The sequence below is a fragment of the Herpailurus yagouaroundi genome, unplaced genomic scaffold (genome assembly GCF_014898765.1).
Source record: "Herpailurus yagouaroundi ecotype Mexico unplaced genomic scaffold, PumYag 186, whole genome shotgun sequence".
Lineage (NCBI taxonomy): Eukaryota > Metazoa > Chordata > Mammalia > Carnivora > Felidae > Herpailurus > Herpailurus yagouaroundi.
The window spans coordinates 26,970,790-26,989,244 of NW_024412417.1; the positions used below are offsets into that span (position 1 = coordinate 26,970,790).

The window sequence follows — 18,455 nt, forward strand, 5'->3', positions numbered from 1 at the left end:
GTCAGCTTTTGGTTAGTCTTTATTCTCCTTCCTATGGCCTTAAATATCCCCTCCCTGTAAAGGAGCCTGCTGTGGGCTGGATATTTGTATCTCCCCCCATCCCCCAAATTCATATGTTGAAGCCTGAACTCCCATGTGACTTTCCTGGAGACAGCACTTTTAAAAGGCGATTAAGGTTAAATGAAGTCATTAGGATAGAGCCCTGATATGGTAGAACTGCTGCCCTCATAAAAGAGGAAGAGACACCAGAGATCTCTCTCTCTCTCTCCACCACGTGAGGATGTAGCAAGGCAGCAATCTATAGACTAGGAAGAGAGCTTTTGCCAGAAACTGAATTTTCCAGCACTTTAATCATGGACTTTCAGACAATGAGAAAATAAATTTCTGTTGTTTAAGCTACCCAGTCTGTGTTATTTTGTTATAGCAGCTTAAGCAGACTAACAAATGGTCCAGCTTTAATTGGATGGGACTGTGGAGAGATTTATGCCTCAGGGCATTGTTGAAAACACTAATCAATAAATGATTACATAGGTCAACTGTTAGATATGATACCCATTTAAACAGAGCATCCAGAAGCTTAACAATGAGACCATGGAAAGAGAGAATCACAGCAAACATGATTAAAAAAGATCAGCATCCCTGGGCTGGGGTGGGGGTAGGAGGTAAAGATGACTGTGTGCATCCCCAAGGCTGCACCCTTTTGCAAATGATAACAGAAGCTGTACATGTAGGGGATGTCAGAGGAAATAGATTCCACTTAAGTAGACAAGTCATTGCTAAACAAATAAAAAAGCAAACAAGTAAACAGCAGCAACAACAGGCTCACAGGAGATCAATATCCAGAACTGCTATAGTGTATTATCTAAAACATCCAATTTTAGGCAAAATATTTTAAGACATGCAAAGAAACAGTGAAGAATAATCCATAAAAGAGCAGGTAATAGAAACTTCCTTTGAAAGGGCCCAGAAATGGAACTTAGAATTCAAAGATTTCAGAGCAGTCATTATAAATATGATTAAAGAACTAAATGAAATCATGTTTAAAGAATTAAAGAGATGTATGATGCAATGGTTCATCAAGGAGAGAATGTCAATAAAGAGACAGAAATCATAAAAAAGAAAAAGAACCAAATGGAAATTCTGAAGTTGAAAAGACAGCATTACCAACAATAGCCAAATTATGGAAAGAGACCAAATGTCCATCAACTGGTGAATGGATAAAGAAGATGTGGTATGTGAGTACAATAGAATACTACTTGGCAATGAGAAAGAATAAAATCTTGCCATATGAAATAATGTGGATGGAACTGGAGGGCGTTATGTTAAATAGAATAAGTCAGTCAGAGACAGACAGATACCATATATTTTCACTCATTGAGAAACCTAACAGAAGACCATAGGGGAAGGGAAGGTGAAAAACTAATTTCAAACAGAGGGAGGCAAACCATAAGAGACTCTTAAATACAGAGAACAAACTGAAGATTGATGGAGGGGTGGGAGAGAGGGGAAAATGGGTGATGGGCATTGAGGGGGCACTTGTTGGGATGTGCACTGGGTGTTGTATGTAGGCGATGAATCATGGGAATCTACTCCCGAAGCCAAGAGCACACTATATACACTGTTAGCTAACTTGACAATAAATTACATATTAAAAAAAAAGAAAAGGACAGTAAGTAGAATAAAAAAATTGTTAAAGGGGCTCAGCAGTAGATATGAGCTGGCAGAAGAATGGGTGAGCTTGAGGATAGATCAATAGATATGCAATATAAAGAACACAGAGGAAAAATAAGGAAGGAAATGTAACAGAACCTCAGGGAAATGTGGAAATCATTAAGTGCCCTAACATAAGCATAATGGGAGTACCAGAAGGAGAGGGGGAAAAAAAGGAGGAGAAAAATATTTGAAGAAATAGTGGCTGGAATCTCCCAAAATTTGGTGACAATATTAATCCACACATCCACAATGGTCAACAGATTCTAAGAAAAATTAAGGAAAAATGGATCTACTCTGATATATCACAGTGAAAATGCTGAAAGGAAAACACAAAGAGAAAATCTTGAAAGCAGCAAGAGAGAAGAAAAAGATTCATCATGTTCAAGAGCATCTCAGTAAGATTCACAGCTGACTTCTAGCAGAAACAAAGGAGCTGGAAGGTGGTAGAATGTCATATTTAAAGAGCTAAAAGAAAGGGCTAAAAGAAAATGACAAAAAGGGCTGTCAACCAATCATCTTATATCTAGCAAAACTATCTTCTAAAATGAAGGTGAAATGAAGACATTCCCAGGTGAACAAAAACAGATGTTTTTTTGCTTGTAGACTCACATTTCAATAAATAGTAAAGAAAAATTTTCAAGCTGAAAATAAGACACCAGACATTAATTTGAATCAACACATAAAAACCAAATAGCATCAGTAAATGTAATTATAAAAGATAGTGCATTTACTTTTCTTTCTTCTCTTAACTGATAATAAATTGCATATATAAAATGTATATAATATTAGATGAAATGGAAAATTTATACAAAGATACAAACTACCAAACTAACTCAAGAGAAAATAGAAACTCTGTGTGGATCTATAATAAATAAAAATAACGAATTAGTAATAAGGAGATTTCATGCAAAGAAAATCCCAAACCCAGCTGTCTTCACTGGTGGTTTTTACCAACATAAAAAGTAGAATTAATACCAATTCTTCACAAATTCTTCCAACAAATAAAAAAGAATGAGCATTTTCCAATTCATTTTATATTTCAATATTTCACCAATAGCAAAACACAAAACTATCACAAGAAAATAAAACTACAGGTCAATATACCTTATAAATATAGATTCAAAAATCCCTGCTCCTACTACTAACAAACTGAACACAGCAAGATATAAAAAAATTATAAACCATGGCAAAGTCAGATTTATCCCAGTAATGAATTCTTGATTTAACATTTGAAATATAATCAAAGTAATATACCATATTAATAGAATAAAGGACAAAAACCACTATATGATTATCTCATTAGATGCAGAAAAAGCATTCAACAAAATTCAACAGCCTTTCATTACAGTGTTCACCAAACAAGGAATAGAAGGTAACTTCTTCAACTTGATAAAAAGCATCTATGGAAAATCTGAAGCTAACATTATACTTAGTGGTAAGGCCTGAAAGCTTTCCCCTAATATCAGGAACAAGACAAGGGTGCCCATTGTCACCATTTCTACTCAGCAATTTATTGAGTGTTCTAGCCAAGGCAAACAGGCAAGACAGAAATAAAAATGAAAATAAAAGCCATCCAGATTGGAAAGGAAGACATAAAACTTAACACCACGTGCAGATAACATCAACTAGTATATAAAAATCCTAAGGGATCCACTAAAAATCTTTAGAGCTAATGAACAGGTTCAGTAAGGCTTCAGGTAGCAAGATAATATCCAAATAATAAATTGTATTTTTATATGGTAGCAATGACTAATCTGAAAATACAATTAAGACAACAATTCAGTTTATAATAGCATGAACAAGAATAAAATACTTAGGAATAAATTTAACAAAGTACAAAACTTGTACACTGAAAATAACAAAACACTGAAATTAAAGAAGATTTAGATCTTTATTTAGATCAATGCAAAGATATCCCATGTTTGTGTATTGAAAGACAATTTTAAGATGGCAATATTCTCCAATGTAATGTAGAGTTTCAGTGCAATCAGTACTAAAATCTCATCTGCCGTCTGAAGAAAATGACAAGATAATCCCACAATTCATATAGAAATAAAAGGGGCCTAGAAAAAGTGAAACACACTTGAAAAAAAATATTTGAAATCATTTCCTGATTTCAAAAGTTAATATAAAGCTACAACAAATGGCAGCTAAATGTAAGAGCTAAAACTATAAAACTCTTAAAAGAAAACACAGGCATAAAACCTTATGACCTTGGGTTAGGCTATGGTTTCTTAATATGGCACCAAAAGCATAAGTGATAAAAAAAATAGATAAATTACAGAGCATCAAAATTAAAATCTTTTGTTCTGAAAACAATACAACGAAGAAAATGAAAATACAAGCCACAAATTGAGAGGAAATATTTGCAAATTAAATATATCAGAATATATAAAGGACAATTACAACTCAATAATAAAAAGATAAATTGGCCAATTTAAAAATAGGCTTTGGATAGACACTTCTCCAAGAAAATATACAAATGTGTAATAAACACATGAAAGATGTTTAACATCATTAGCCATCAGGGAAAATGCATGTCAAGACCACAATGAGATAGTACGTCATACCCACTAGGATGGCTATAATCAAAAAACCAAAAACAAGTGTTGGTGAGGATACAGAGAAATGATAGCTCTCAAGTATTGAATGTGGGAATGTATAATAGCATAGTGTTTTGAAAAACATTCTGGCAATTTCTACAAAATGTTAAATATAGAGTTTCCTTATGACCCAGGAATTCTACTGCTAGGTATTTTTTCAATAAAAATGAAAACATACTTCTAAAAAAGCTTGTATACAAATTTTCATAGCAGCATTATTCATTATTATGAATAAAGTAAAAACCCCAAATCAAAACCACCTAAATACCCATCAAATGATTAAAGAAAATGTTGTATATCCATGCAATGGAGTGTTATTTGAAAATAAAAAGCAATAAAGTACTGATGTATTGATACTTTCTAAAACATGGATAAACCTTGAAAACATTATGCTAAGTGAAAGAAGTCATTTATAAAAACCACATGCTGTATGATTCCATTTATATGAAATGTCCAGAATGGGAAAATTTATGGAGGCAGAAAGCAAATTAGTGCTTGCCTAGGGTAAGGTTGTATGTAAGGAGATTGGGACATTGGGGAAATATTGCTAACGGGTACAAGGTTTCTTTTTGGGATGATGGAAATGTTCTAACTTAGATTATGGTGATGGTCACACAAGTCTGCAAATATGCTAAAACCCATTAAGTTGTATACATAAGTGGGTCATATGTGTGGTATATGAATTATACCTTAATAAAGCTGTTTCAAAAAGGAGAGGGTAAACTGAATTCCTGCTCTGGGATAAGAAATTACATCTGATGCTGCAAACATTTCTATTCTCCACTCCCTCTAGCTCTCCCCTCAAAACACTTCTTCACATCACTCATATATTTCATAAACATCGAATCAAGTATAATCTCAGCAAATATGTACTGATATTTACTGTGTTCAAGACAAGGTCCCAGGAGCTGAATACTTAGGACTCTTTCTAGTGCAGACAGAGCACAGTGGTTGATAAGGGGAAACGGGCCAGGAACAGCTAAGGGATTTATGACTGTTTTCTCCTTCTTTGACATTTATCCTCTCCTTAGGATTAGAGAATCCAGCCCCGGGGTCAATTAATACAAAACTGATGATTTGTATGATTTATTGTCATTGGAGTAGAATCTAGAATGATAGATGTGGACAAAGGGGCAACAAAAGAAAAGCCTGCTTTTTGTTTATTCAAGCTCTGTTATAAAAATGCTTAGCCTAAAAGTTATTTCACAGTAAAACTTGTTTTATTCTTTCTCAAGAACAATGATAATAATGTAGTTTGTGAAAATGGTAGACTAACTTAAAAATTCACATTTTTTGGTGCATTTACCTTGTTCCAAACACACTTTGAAATATTTATATGAATTAACTAAAATATCACAGCTGCCCTGTGAGAGAGGTGTTATCATTATCACCATTTTGCAGTGAGGAAATTGAGGCACAGAGAGGTTAAGTCATTTTCTTACAGTCATATGATTAGTGAGTGGTAAAGCTGGGAGGTGACTTAGCAATGGGATGTCAGAGCCCAAATTCGCAGCCCCCTCGCTGTGCTGCCAGTCACTCAGCCCATCTCTGAAACTGGCATGCCCTTATCCTAGCTGCTGTAACCAGAAATCCATGAGCCATCCTCCGGTCCCTCCCCTTCCTCATTCCCCCTTAACTGATGCTATTGATTAGTATGTCCTGTGGATCCTACGTCCCAAATAGCACTCAAATATGGCTACTTCTTCCCATTTACTTTGTCACCGCACTGGTCCAAATCATCAGCCTCTCTGCTTCAGCCAAACATGGTCTCCATGTTTTGCCCCTTTATACTCAAACCTTCCAAGCATCACCCAAAGTGATCATTTTAGAAATGTGAACCACCTAATGTTACTTCCCTGCTCAAAACTTGCCAACTTCCTTCCTGTAGAATTTGAAGAAAAGTAAATCCTTTTTTATTATTTTTTAATGTTTATTTTTCAGAGAGAGAGAGAGAGGAGAGACAGAGACAAAGCGTGAGTGGGGAAGGGGCAGAGAGAGGGAGACACAGAAACCAAAGCAGGCTCTTGGCTCTGAGCTGTCAGCACAGAGCCCGACGCGGGGCTCAAACCCACTAACCCTGAGATCATGACCTGAGATGAAGTCTGGCACTTAACTGACTGAGCCACCCAGGTGCCCAAGTGAATCCTTTTTTAATGGCTCAGAGTTGTGCATGAGCTAACATCTGCCTACTTCTCTGACATCATCCAATGTTACTCTGTCTTCACACCACAGTGGCCACATATGTAGTTCCCTTTCCGTCAAGCCAAGCTTTTGAACAAGACAATCTCTTTCTTGCCTTTGTGCCCTTGCCCCAGCAACACCCTCCACTTGATGTTTCTCTTGCATGTAGGTCTACTCCCAGTTACCCTTGAACTCACCATGGCAGTATCTCTACAGAAGTGCACCCCCATTACCACTCTGTTTAAAGTAGCCCCACCTTCCCTCACCCAGTCACTGCCCATCATACCACACAGCCTCTGAAACTATCTGCTGGCTTACAGTTTGTGTCCCTCTGCTAGGATACAAGCTTTTTAGGTCAGGAGCTTAGTCTCAAAGACTATGGTGTCATTAGCACCTCTGATAGTGGAGGCATGTTGCAGGCATGCAGCACATATCTGTTGAATGAATGAATGAATGAATGAATGAATGAATACATGAAGTGTGGGAAATGCATGGTGGGACCCAAGCTTTCATCTCCTGTTCTAACAGTCATAGTGACTGGAGGTTCTTGGGAGAAGTGATGTGAAAGTACAAAATGGGATTGATTTTATATGGTCAACATATGAAACAAGAGGGTGAAAAGTATTACCAGCTCTATTTTTAGAGACATAGAATAAAGGAGTTTAATGTCTATCATCAAGCAAAAATGAAATACAAAAGAAAAAGAGAGGCTTCCCAAAGATTACAAAACAAAGCTCCATTTTCAATTCATATTTTAAGAAATAAACTCAAATTTGTAGGCTATTACAAGAAAAATTTGGAATATTTCCCTATTTCTCCTGTTTTTCTCCCCCCCGTTTTTTTCTTTGATGCTACAGTAAATTTCTTTGCTCGGGTCTACTATTCCTACCCTTCTGAGCTTCAACCATCTTTGAATTTGTGGGAATCTATGGTAATTTATTCACAATTCGTTTTTTGATGCATCATAGCATTTGCTTTTTAGAACCTTCTTAAAATTCTTAGGATTCACATCACTTTTTATATCAAGAGCCTATTCTGCATCTATAGGTACCCAGGCCATTTTGCTCTAATGAGGTGATGAGAAATGTATTTTAATTTTGGATTTCAAGTTTGGGGAGGATTATGGACACTTTTAGGAGCCCAGAGAAGACTGTGGGATCCTGCATCCTCCCCCCCCCCCACCATAAAACACACACAGACACACATATGAACACACTGCATCCAATTTCAATGGACCCTCTGAAGCCCACCTTTGGATCCCCTGCTTAGTACCTCGAAGAGCAATCTCAGCTCAGAGTAAATCCATATTGGTTAATCTCAGAGTCTGGGACAACAAAGCAGGGTTTAAAAGTAAAATTGGCCAGATTTCTTGTACTTTTCTTCTTGTGGCATTGCCCAGAGACTGCACCCTTAGTGGGATTCCTGCCTTGGTCTGCCTTCTGCACTGCTCCAGAATAAGTTCTTTCTCCTGGTCACCACCTGGTTTTCTCTGACCACAAGATTCATGAAAAGTATAAAATAAACCAAAGCTTCCTATGGCTTCAGCAAATCATATGGTCATATGAACAGTGCCAGAACAATTGGTGACCTTGTCTTGGTCATGTTGCCTTCTCTGCACAAAGGAAGGGAAACTTCTATCATGCTTCCTTTTTAGTTCTCATGCTCCTCTGAGTTGATGGCCATTGGTGACCCACACTGCTACATGACATGTTTTTTTTTTTATTATTATTATTCTAAGGGTACGTATCACACTACAAAGGCAAAAATTTATAGATATAAATATTCTATGTGCCTATTGCCAAATGGTTCCTATTCTAAAAAAGGAGATTATTTGGAACTGTTCAAAATCCTGAATGCTATTAACATCATCAGAATCCCAGTTCTGCTGTTTGCTGGCTATTTGGCCTTGGGCAATTACTTAACCTCTCTGAACCTTAATTACTTCAGCTAACAAACTACAAATCAAAACCACACTGAGATATCACCTCACACCAGTCAGAGGGGCTAAAATGAACAACTCAGGAAATTTCAGATGCTGGCGAGGATGTGGAGAAATGGGAACCCTCTTGCACTGTTGGTGGGAATGCAAACTGGTGCAGCCACTCTGGAAAACAGTGTGGAGGTTCCTCAAAAAATTAAAAATAGATCTACCCTATGACCCAGCAATAGCACTGCTAGGAATTTACCTGAGGGATACAGGAGTGCTGATGCATAGGGGCATGTGTACCCCAATGTTTATAGCAGCACTTTCAACAATAGCCAAATTATGAAAAGAGCCCAAATGTCCATCAGCTGATGAATGGATAAAGAAGTTGTGGTTTATATATACAATGGAATACTACTTGGCAATGAGAAAGACTGAAATCCTGCCATTTGCAGCAATGTGGATGGAACTGGAAGGTGCTGAGTGAAATAAGTCAGTCAGAGAAGGACAGATATCATATGTTTTCACTCATATGTGGATCTTGGAAAACTTAACAGAAGACCATGGGGAAGGGAAAGGGAAAAATGGTTACAGAGAGGGAGGGAGGAAAACCATAGGAGATTCTTAAAGATAGAGAAGAAACTGAGGGTGGATGGGGTGTGGGGAAGAGGGGAAAACGGGTGATGGGCACTGAGGAGGGTGCTTGTTGCCCTGGGTGCAAGCGATGAGCCACGGGAATCTATCCCAAAAAGCAAGAGTCCACTTTACACACTGTATGTTAGCCAGTTTGACAATAAATTATATATATATAAAAAAAGAAACAATGGGATTGACTAAATGGTATCTATAATCTTTCCATCTATGAAATGCTAGAATTCTATTCCAGCCTGTAAATAATGCTTTATACTTGAGAAGAACTGATATATACTGCCTGCTTTAGGAAGTGTAAGTAGGTTCAACTCACAATACAGCTTTGATAGATTGGTAGAGAGTGTGTGCAAAGCTGTGTTAAGAAGGATTCTGGGGGTCAACAGGGACTCAACAGGAGAAAGTGCTATGATCTATTAACAGTGTTGGTGTGGAGAAGAAAGGAAGAGTTTGGGCATGGGATAGTATTTGAATCTTCAGACTGGCTCATACGCACATATCTAACATTGCTCTTCATCCCTGCTTTTTAAAATTTGTAACACAGGGTCCAAAATCCTTTCAAAGTGGAGTAATTTGTAAGGAAATGCATCAAAATGTATCTGCTTCCTTTCTCCTGTTCCTTTAACATCTCTTAATCACTGCTGGTATAGCTTGGCTGAATAAAAAAGCAAAACCTTTAGTAGTTGAGACTTCAGAAGGAAATTTCTTGCTTGTTCCTTACACTTGATATTTCTTATAGAAGGAGCTGTGAACTGTAACTTCCTATCTAGTTAGCAAATGTCCTTCTATCAGTTCTGAGAATGGGTAGGGCTGTCAGTGAGGTATTTGTTTGCAACCGTGTTCACTTCTTGCTTCTGTCAAACTCATCCATAGCGTGGAACTCCAGCAGAAATCCTTGAATAAAAATCAATGTCCTGGAGAGAAGCCAGAGGAGCTGGACTCAGGAGCCATCTATCACTGCCACAGCAACTCCAAGGCCACAGAGAACAGAGCAAACGAGCAAGTCTATGCCAAGTGGAAACTCTGTGCTGCTTCAGGAATATGCTTCATTTTCATGATTGCAGAGGCCGTGGGTGAGTATTATTCAAAAAGACTTCTCTGATTAAACTAGCAAACAGACAAAACCCCACATCATTGCAGGAGGGTTACGTAAGTTCTTCTTTTAAAGAAAGATTTCATATTTTCTGTAAGTATGGAGTAACAATATGCTCATTGTAGATAAGTTGGAAAATATTAAGAAACAAAATAAAATTCATTACCATCCCACATTTGAGTACTAACCTCTAATAACATTGTGGAGTATTTTTATACAATATATTTTTCTATTCATAACTCGGTTTTTAAAATATAACTGAGGGCATACTGAATGCTTTTGACCATGCCATCAAATATCCTTCAAAAACATTTTTATGCCTGAACAATATTCTATAATATGCTCCACTGTAATTTACATAACCATGTCTCTATTGTTAGAAATTTAAGGAGTTTTTTTTTTTTTCCCCCTGCTATGAACAATGCTGCAATGAAAACTCGTGAATAAAACTCCGCCTGCCTCTCTGGTTAATCCCTTGAAAGAGATTCCTAAAAGTGGAAAAATTGATTGAAGGATATAAATATTTTTATTACTTCTTGACTCATACTGCCAAACTGCTACCCAGAAAGCTTAAAACAATTCATATGTCTGCCTGCTGTACATGAGCATTACTGTCCAAATCTTTATCAAAACTTATTTTAATCTTTTATTTATTTTTTTAAGCTTATTTATTTAATTTGAGAGAGAGAGAGAGAGAGCACAAGCTGAGGAGGAGTAGAGAGAGGGAGAGAGGGAGAGAGGGAGAGAGGGGGAGAGAGAGAGAGAGAGAGAGAGAGAGAATATGAGAGTCCCAAGTAGGCTCCACACTGCCAATGTGAAGCCCAATGTAGGGATCGAACTCACAAACTGTGAGGTCATGACCTGAGCTGAAACCAAGAGTCTGATGCTTCACCGACTGAGCCACCCAGGTGCCCCTTCATCTTTTATTTATTTATTTTTTAAAGTTTATTTGTCTTGAGGGGGGGTGGGGAGGAGAGAACATGCAGTAGCAGGGTTGGGGCATACAGAAAGGGAGAGAGAACCCCAAGCAGGCTCTGTGCTGTCAGTGTGGAGCCTGACATGGGGCTCAATCCTATGAACCGTGAGATCATGACCTGAGCCAAAATGAGGTTGGATGCTTAACTGACTGAGCCACCCTGGTTCCCCATATTTTAATCTTTTAAAAATCTTTATTCATGTATAGGTGAATATGCTTTATTTTAATATTCATTTCTTTGTTACTGTTAGAATATTTTTTGCAAGCTTATTAGTAATCTGTATTTCACTTTGTTGATGCATTTCCTGCTTGCCTCTTAATGTCTCCTGATCATTTGTTTTTTAGATAATTTATAATGTTCTGTTCTGATCTCTGAGAGCTCTTTATACTGTTAGGATATTGAAATTTTTATACTTGTTATAAGTACTTTTCTAGTTTTTTGTTTACTTTTTAGTTTTTGGTTTGATGTGGGTAAGTTTTAATGTTTTATATATGTAATTGTATGAAACATTCCATTTTGAGCTGATTTCTTTTATTGCTCTCACTACTTTAGTGCTTTGGTTCCTGCCTACTGAGAAGACAAATACCATTTTGTTGTTCAATTTTTTGCATGTAATTTCAAATTATTTTGTGAGATTAAATATTCTCTAAGGATTAAAGATTCTTTTTCTAAATAGTTAACAAAGTTTTCAGCATTATTTATAGAATAATTAATCACTCCTTCCATTGATTTTTGATGTTTTTTTCATCACATCAATATTTTATAAAGAACAGGGTTTGGTTCTAAGGTGGGTTTCATCATTCTGTATTGCTATTCTCTGTTAGTAGTAACATATTTAATTAATGTACATTTATATGTTATAATATCTGTTCTTTCCTTATTATTCCTTGTTTAATAGAAAAAAGGAAAAGGCTACTTATTTCTGTTTATTATTCTAATTGAACACAAGAACCATTGTATTCTGTTCCCTCCAAAATCAAATTATGATTTTACTGGTATGTAAGTTGATTTGGAAACAAAGATCTTTTAAAAATACTCAGTTTTCTCTTCTAGGAATATGGCGTTTCTCCATTTATCCAAATACTCTATGTCTCTCATCAATATCTTGCAATTTTAGTTTGCTTATTTGTTTGTTATAGTACAGGGACAGCCTATTTCTTGCCAAGGTGATTTGCATGTGTTTGTTTTATTATATTTCTCTTTTTTTCAATAATAAAAATATGTTTCATATTTTTACCATGTTAAATAATATCTTATGCTAAATCAAATCTTATGTTCAACTAGTTAACTGTTAAGTGATATGCTTCCTGAGAGGTTAAGTATTTTCACTATGTTAATGAAGTGGGTTTTTTTCCCCTTAGTTTTTAAACGATAAACAAATAATCAAGGATGCTTGCTGACTTTTGTCAAGTACCTTTTCTTTTAAACATATTCTGTTAAAAAATTTTTGACACATTGCTGGTGTGTGTTATATTCAGAGATTTCCTAATATGGTACAATCTCTGCATTTCTGGCATTATGATGATAATAACTAATATTTATTTAATGCTTACTATGTGCCAGAAACTGTGATGAATGCTTTCCATCGTGTTACTTTACTTAATCCTGTTGAAATCCCTGAGAGGTAGGTCTATTATTATTTGCACTATGTAGATGAGGAACCTGAAACACAGAGAGTAAAGGTCTCTACTGGAGTACCACAGCTCGGAAATAAGTGGGCAGGCAGTCTGAATTCTGGGGCTCATGTTCATAGGCTCTCATTACAGTGCCACTCAAATGGACTGTGGTGGACCATTCTTTCAATGTATTGCTCAATCTGGGCCACTCATATTATCTTTAGGATTTTTTTTATCTTTATTGATAATTGAAATTTAACTATAGTTTTCTGTTATGGGACTATTTTTCTAAGTTTTTGAATTAGAGTTACACATATGAAAATGAAAAGTTTAGTTTTAATGACACTTTTTATAAGAAAATGGAAACCATTTTTGTAATATTGTAACTATCTCTTCCTTTTTAAGAACTACCTGGTAAGTTGTCTAGCTTTGGAGACTTTCTTGGAAATAATTTTTAACATATGTTTGTTTGCTTCTTCCTCATTTATTGATGTACTCAAAATTTCTACTTCATGAGTAAGTTTGGGTCATTTGTGTTTTCCAAAGTCAGCCATCTCAATGAAATTTTCCAACTTATTATCATACAATGGAACATGACAATTTAATACAAAAACTCTCTAACTTATTCTACTTTCTCATTTTAATATTGTTTAAATATTTTCTTTTCCTTGATTTAACTTGGTAGATGTCTAATTTATTGATATATCTATTTATTGAATATATTATTATCTAAATTTTTCTTTTATTTTTAATTCATAATTTTGCCTTTAAAAATATTTGTTACTTCCTCCATCTTTCTTCAAGGTTGTAGTCTTATTGCATGTTTTAATATCTTGGGTTATATCCTTCTCTGATTATTTTTATCCCATATTTTTATTAATAATAAAATTATGTTTAGCTATGCACGTAGTCTAAAAGTTTTGACTTTGTTATTTATTTGACTTAATATTTATTTATTTTAAATTATTTGAATTTATATATTATTTTTGAGTTTATTTTATTTTCAACGTTTATTTATTTTTGGGACAGAGAGAGACAGAGCATGAACGGGCGAGGGGCAGAGAGAGAGGGAGACACAGAATCGGAAACAGGCTCCAGGCTCTGAGCCATCAGCCCAGAGCCCGACGCGGGGCTCGAACTCACGGATCGCGAGATCGTGACCTGGCTGAAGTCGGACGCTTAACCGACTGCGCCACCCAGGCGCCCCGAGTTTATTTTATTTTATTTTTTAATGTAAAAGGAATCCCAGAAACTACCAGGCATATAGTATCACAAGCTATGACTACCCTATTATCACTATTACCGTTATACTGTTACTAATTTTATGCCTTCATTTTCTATTACACAAAAGGTGGACCAAATTAGTAATTATTTGAGACTGGAAGAAAACAGAACTTGCTAACTTTTTTTGTTTGTTTGTTTTCTCATTTGTGTTTGTTTTTTGTCATTTGCACTATCATAGATAGCAATCAGAATTAATTGGTTTCTTTTTTTCTGCTTTTTGCATTTATATTTTTTATATGAAATTTATTGTCAAATTGGTTCCCATACAACACCCAGTGCTCATCCCAACAGGTGCCCTCCTCAATGCCCATCACCCACCCTCCCCTCCCTCCCACCCCCCATCAACCCTCAGTTTATTTTCAGTCTTTAAGAGTCACTTATGGTTTGCCTCCCTGCCTCTCTAACTTTTTTTTTCCCTGTCCCTTCCCCCATGGTCTTCTGTTAAGTTTCTTAGGAACCACATAAGAGTGAAAACATATGGTATCTGTCTTTCTCTGTATGACTTAATTCACTTAGCACAACACTCTCCAGTTCCATCCACATTGCTACAAAAGGCCATATTTCATTCTTTCTCATTGTCAAATAGTATTCCAGTGTATATATAAACCACAACTTCTTTATCCATTCATCAGTTGATGGACATTTAGGCTCTTTCCATAATTTGGCTTTTGTTGAAAGTGCTGCTATAAACATTGGGGTACAAGTGCCCCTATGCACCAGCACTCCTGTATCCCTGGGGTAAATTCCTAGCAGTGCTATTCCTGGGTCATAGGGTATATCTATTTTTCATTTTTTGAGGAACCTCCACACTGTTTTCCAGAGTGGCTGCACCAGTTTGCATTCCCACTAACAGTGCAGGAGGGTTCCCATTTCTCCACATCCTCTCCAACACCTATAGTCTCCTGTTTTGTTCATTTTAGCCACTCTGACTGGCATGAGGTGATATCTGAGTGTGGTTTTGATTTGTATTTCCCTGATTAGGAGTGATGTTGAGCATCTTTCATGTGCCTGTTGGCCATCTGGATATCTTCTTTGGAAAAGTGTCTATTCATGCCTTCTGGATTTCTTCACTGGATTATTCGTTTTTTGGGTGTGGAGTTTGGTGAGTTGTTTATAGATTTTGGATACTACCCCTTTATCCAATATGTCATTTGCAAATATCTTTTCCCATTCTGTCAGTTGCCTTTTAGTTTTGTTGATTATTTTCTTTGCAGTGTATAAGCTTTTTATCTTGAGGTCCCAATAGTTCATTTTTTGCTTTTATTCCCTTGCCTTTGGAGATGTGTCAAGTAAGAAATTGCTGTGTCTGAGGTCAGAGAGGTTTTTTTCCTGCTTTCTCCTCTAAGGTTTTGATGGTTTCCTATCTCACATTCAGGTCCTTCAACCATTTTGAGTTTATTTTTGTGAATTGTGCAAGAAAGTGGTCTGGTTTCGTCCTTCTGCATGTTGCTGTCCAGTTCTCCCAGCACCATTTGTTAAAGAGGCTGTCTTTTTTCCATTGGATGTTCTTTCCTGCTTTGTCAAAGATTAGTTGGCCATACTTTTGTGGGTCTAGTTCTGGGGTTTCTATTCTATTCCATTGGTCTATGTGTCTGTTTTTGTGCCAATACCATGCTGTCTTGATGATTACAGCTTTGTAGTAGAAGATAAAGTCTGGGATTGTGATGCTTCCCACTTTGGTCTTCTTCAATATTACTTTGGCTATTCGAAGTCTTTTGTGGTTCCATACAAATTTTAGGATTGCTTGTTCTAGCTACGAGAAGAATGCTGGTGCAATTTTGATTGGGATTGCATTGAATGTGTAGATAGCTTTGGGTAGTGTTGACATTTGAACCATATGTATTTTTCCAATCCGTGAGCATGGAATGTTTTTCCATTTCTTTGTATCTTCTTCAATTTCCTTCATAAGCTTTCTATAGGTTTCAGCATACAGATCTTTGACATATTTGGTTAGGTTTATTCCTAGGTATTTTATGCTTCTTGGTGCAATTGTGAATGGGATCAGTTTCTTTATTTGTCTTTCTGTTGTTTCATTATTAGTGTATAAGAATGCAACTGATTTCTGCACATTGATTTTGTATCCTGCGACTTTGTTGAATTCATGCATCAGTTCTAGCAGACTTTTGGTGGAGTCTATCAGGTTTTCCATGTATAATATTATGTCATCTTCAAAAAATGAAAGCTTGACTTCATCTTTGCCAATTTTGATGCCTTTGATTTCCTTCTGTTGTCTGACTGCTGATGCTAGAACTTCCAACACTATGCTAAACAACAGCGGTGAGAGCAGACATCCCTGTTGTGTTCCTGATCTCAGGGAAAAAGCTCTCAGCTTTTCCCCATCGAGGATGATATTACCTGTGGGCTTTTCATAAATGGCTTTTATGATGTTTAAGTATGTTCCTTCTACCCCGACTTTCTTGAGGGTTGTTATTAAGAAGGGATGCTGAATTTTGTCAAATCCTTTTTCTGCATCGACTGACAGGATCATATGGTTCTTATCTTTTTTATTAATGTGATGTATCACATAGATTGATTTGCGAATGTTGAACCAGCCCTGCATCCCAGGAATGAATCCCACTTGATCATGGTGAATAATTCTTTTCATATGCTGTTGAATTCGATTTGCTAGTATCTTGTTGAGAATTTTTGCATCCATATTCATCAGGGATATTGGCCTGTAGTTCTCTTTTTTTGCTGGGTCTCTGTCTGGTTTAGGAATCAAAGTAATGCTGGCTTCATAGAATGAGTCTGGAAGTTTTCCTTCCCTTTCTATTTTTTGGAACAGCTTGAGAATGATAGGTTTTATCTCTGCTTTAAATGCCTGGTAGAGGGGCGCCTGGGTGGTGCAGCCGGTTAAGCGTCCGACTTCAGCCAGGTCACGATCTCGCGGTCCGGGAGTTCGAGCCCCGCGTCAGGCTCTGGGCTGATGGCTCAGAGCCCAGAGCCTGTTTCCGATTCTGTGTTTCCCTCTCTCTCTGCCCCTCCCCCGTTCATGCTCTGTCTCTCTCTGTCCCCCCAAAAAATAAATAAACATTGAAAAAAAATTTTTAAATGCCCGGTAGAATTCCCCAGAGAAGTCATCTGGGCCTGGACTCTTATTTGTTGGGAGATTTTTGATAACTGGTTCAATTTCATCACTGGTTATGGGTCTGTTCAAATTTTCTATTTCTTCCTGTTTGAGTTTTGGAAGTGTGTGAGTGCTTAGGAATTTGTCCATTTCTTCCAGTTGTCCAGTTTGTTAGCATATAATTTTTCATAGTATTCCCTGATAATTGCTTGTATTTCTGAGGGATTGGTTGTAATAATTCCATTTTCATTCATGATTTTATCTATTTCGGTCATCTCCCTTTTCTTTTTGTGAAGCCTGGCTAGAGGTTTATCAATTTTATTTATTTTTTCAAAAAAATAACTCTTGGTTTCATTGATCTGCTCTATAGAGTTTTTTTTAGATTCTATATTGTTTATTTTTGCTCTGATCTTTATTATTTCTCTTCTTCTGCTGGGTTTGGGGTGTCTTTGCTGTTCTGCTTCTATTTCCTTTAGGTGTGCTGTTAGATTTTGTATTTGGGATTTTTCTTGTTTCTTGAGATAGGCCTGGATTGCAATGTATTTTCCTCTCAGGACTGCCTTTGCTGCATCCCAAAGTGTTTGGATTGTTGTATTTTCATTTTCATTTGTTTCCATATATTTTTAAATTTCTTCTCTAATTGCCCGGTTGACCCTTTCATTCTTTACTAGGGTGTTCTTTAACCTCCATGCTTTTGGAGGTTTTCCAGATGTTTTCCTGTGGTTGATTTCAAGCTTCATAGCATTGTGGTCTGAAAGTGTGCATGGTATGATCTCAATTCTTGTCTACTTATGAAGGGCTGTTTTGTGACCCAGTATGTGATCTATCTTGGAGAATGTTCCATGTGCACTCGAGAAGAAAGTATATTCCATTGCTTTGGGATGCAGAGTTCTAAATATATCTGCCAAGTCCATCTGATCCAATGTATCATTCAGGGCCCTTGTTTCTTTATTGACTGTGTGTCTAGATGATCTAACCATTGTTGTAGGTGGAGTATTAAAGTCCCCTCCAATTACCACATTCTTATCAATAAGGTTGCTTATGTTTGTAATTCATTGTTTTAAATATTTGGGGGCTCCTGTATTCGGTGCATAGACATTTATAATTGTTAGCTCTTCCTGATGGATAGACCCTGTAATTATTATATAATGCCCTTCTTCATCTCTTGTTACAGCCTTTAATTTAAAGTCTAGTTTCTCTGATATAAGTATGGCTACTTCAGCTTTCTCTTGACTTCCAGTAGTATGATAGATAGTTCTCCATCCCCTCACTTTCAATCTGAAGGTGTCCTCAGGTCTAAAATCAGTCTCTTGTAGACAGCAAATAGATGGGTCTTGTTTTTTTATCCA

The 18,455-nt window shown here is 36.5% G+C and overlaps 1 protein-coding gene across 1 annotated transcript in view; it reads left to right on the forward strand.

The window, feature by feature from the left end:
* Positions 1 to 18,455, forward strand: part of SLC30A8 (solute carrier family 30 member 8) — a 47,351-nt gene that overhangs the window by 2,891 nt on the left and 26,005 nt on the right. The window contains exon 2 of the mRNA XM_040494857.1: positions 9,943 to 10,142. Coding sequence (XP_040350791.1) covers positions 9,943 to 10,142 — 200 coding nt within the window. The remainder of the gene's footprint in view (positions 1 to 9,942; positions 10,143 to 18,455) is intronic.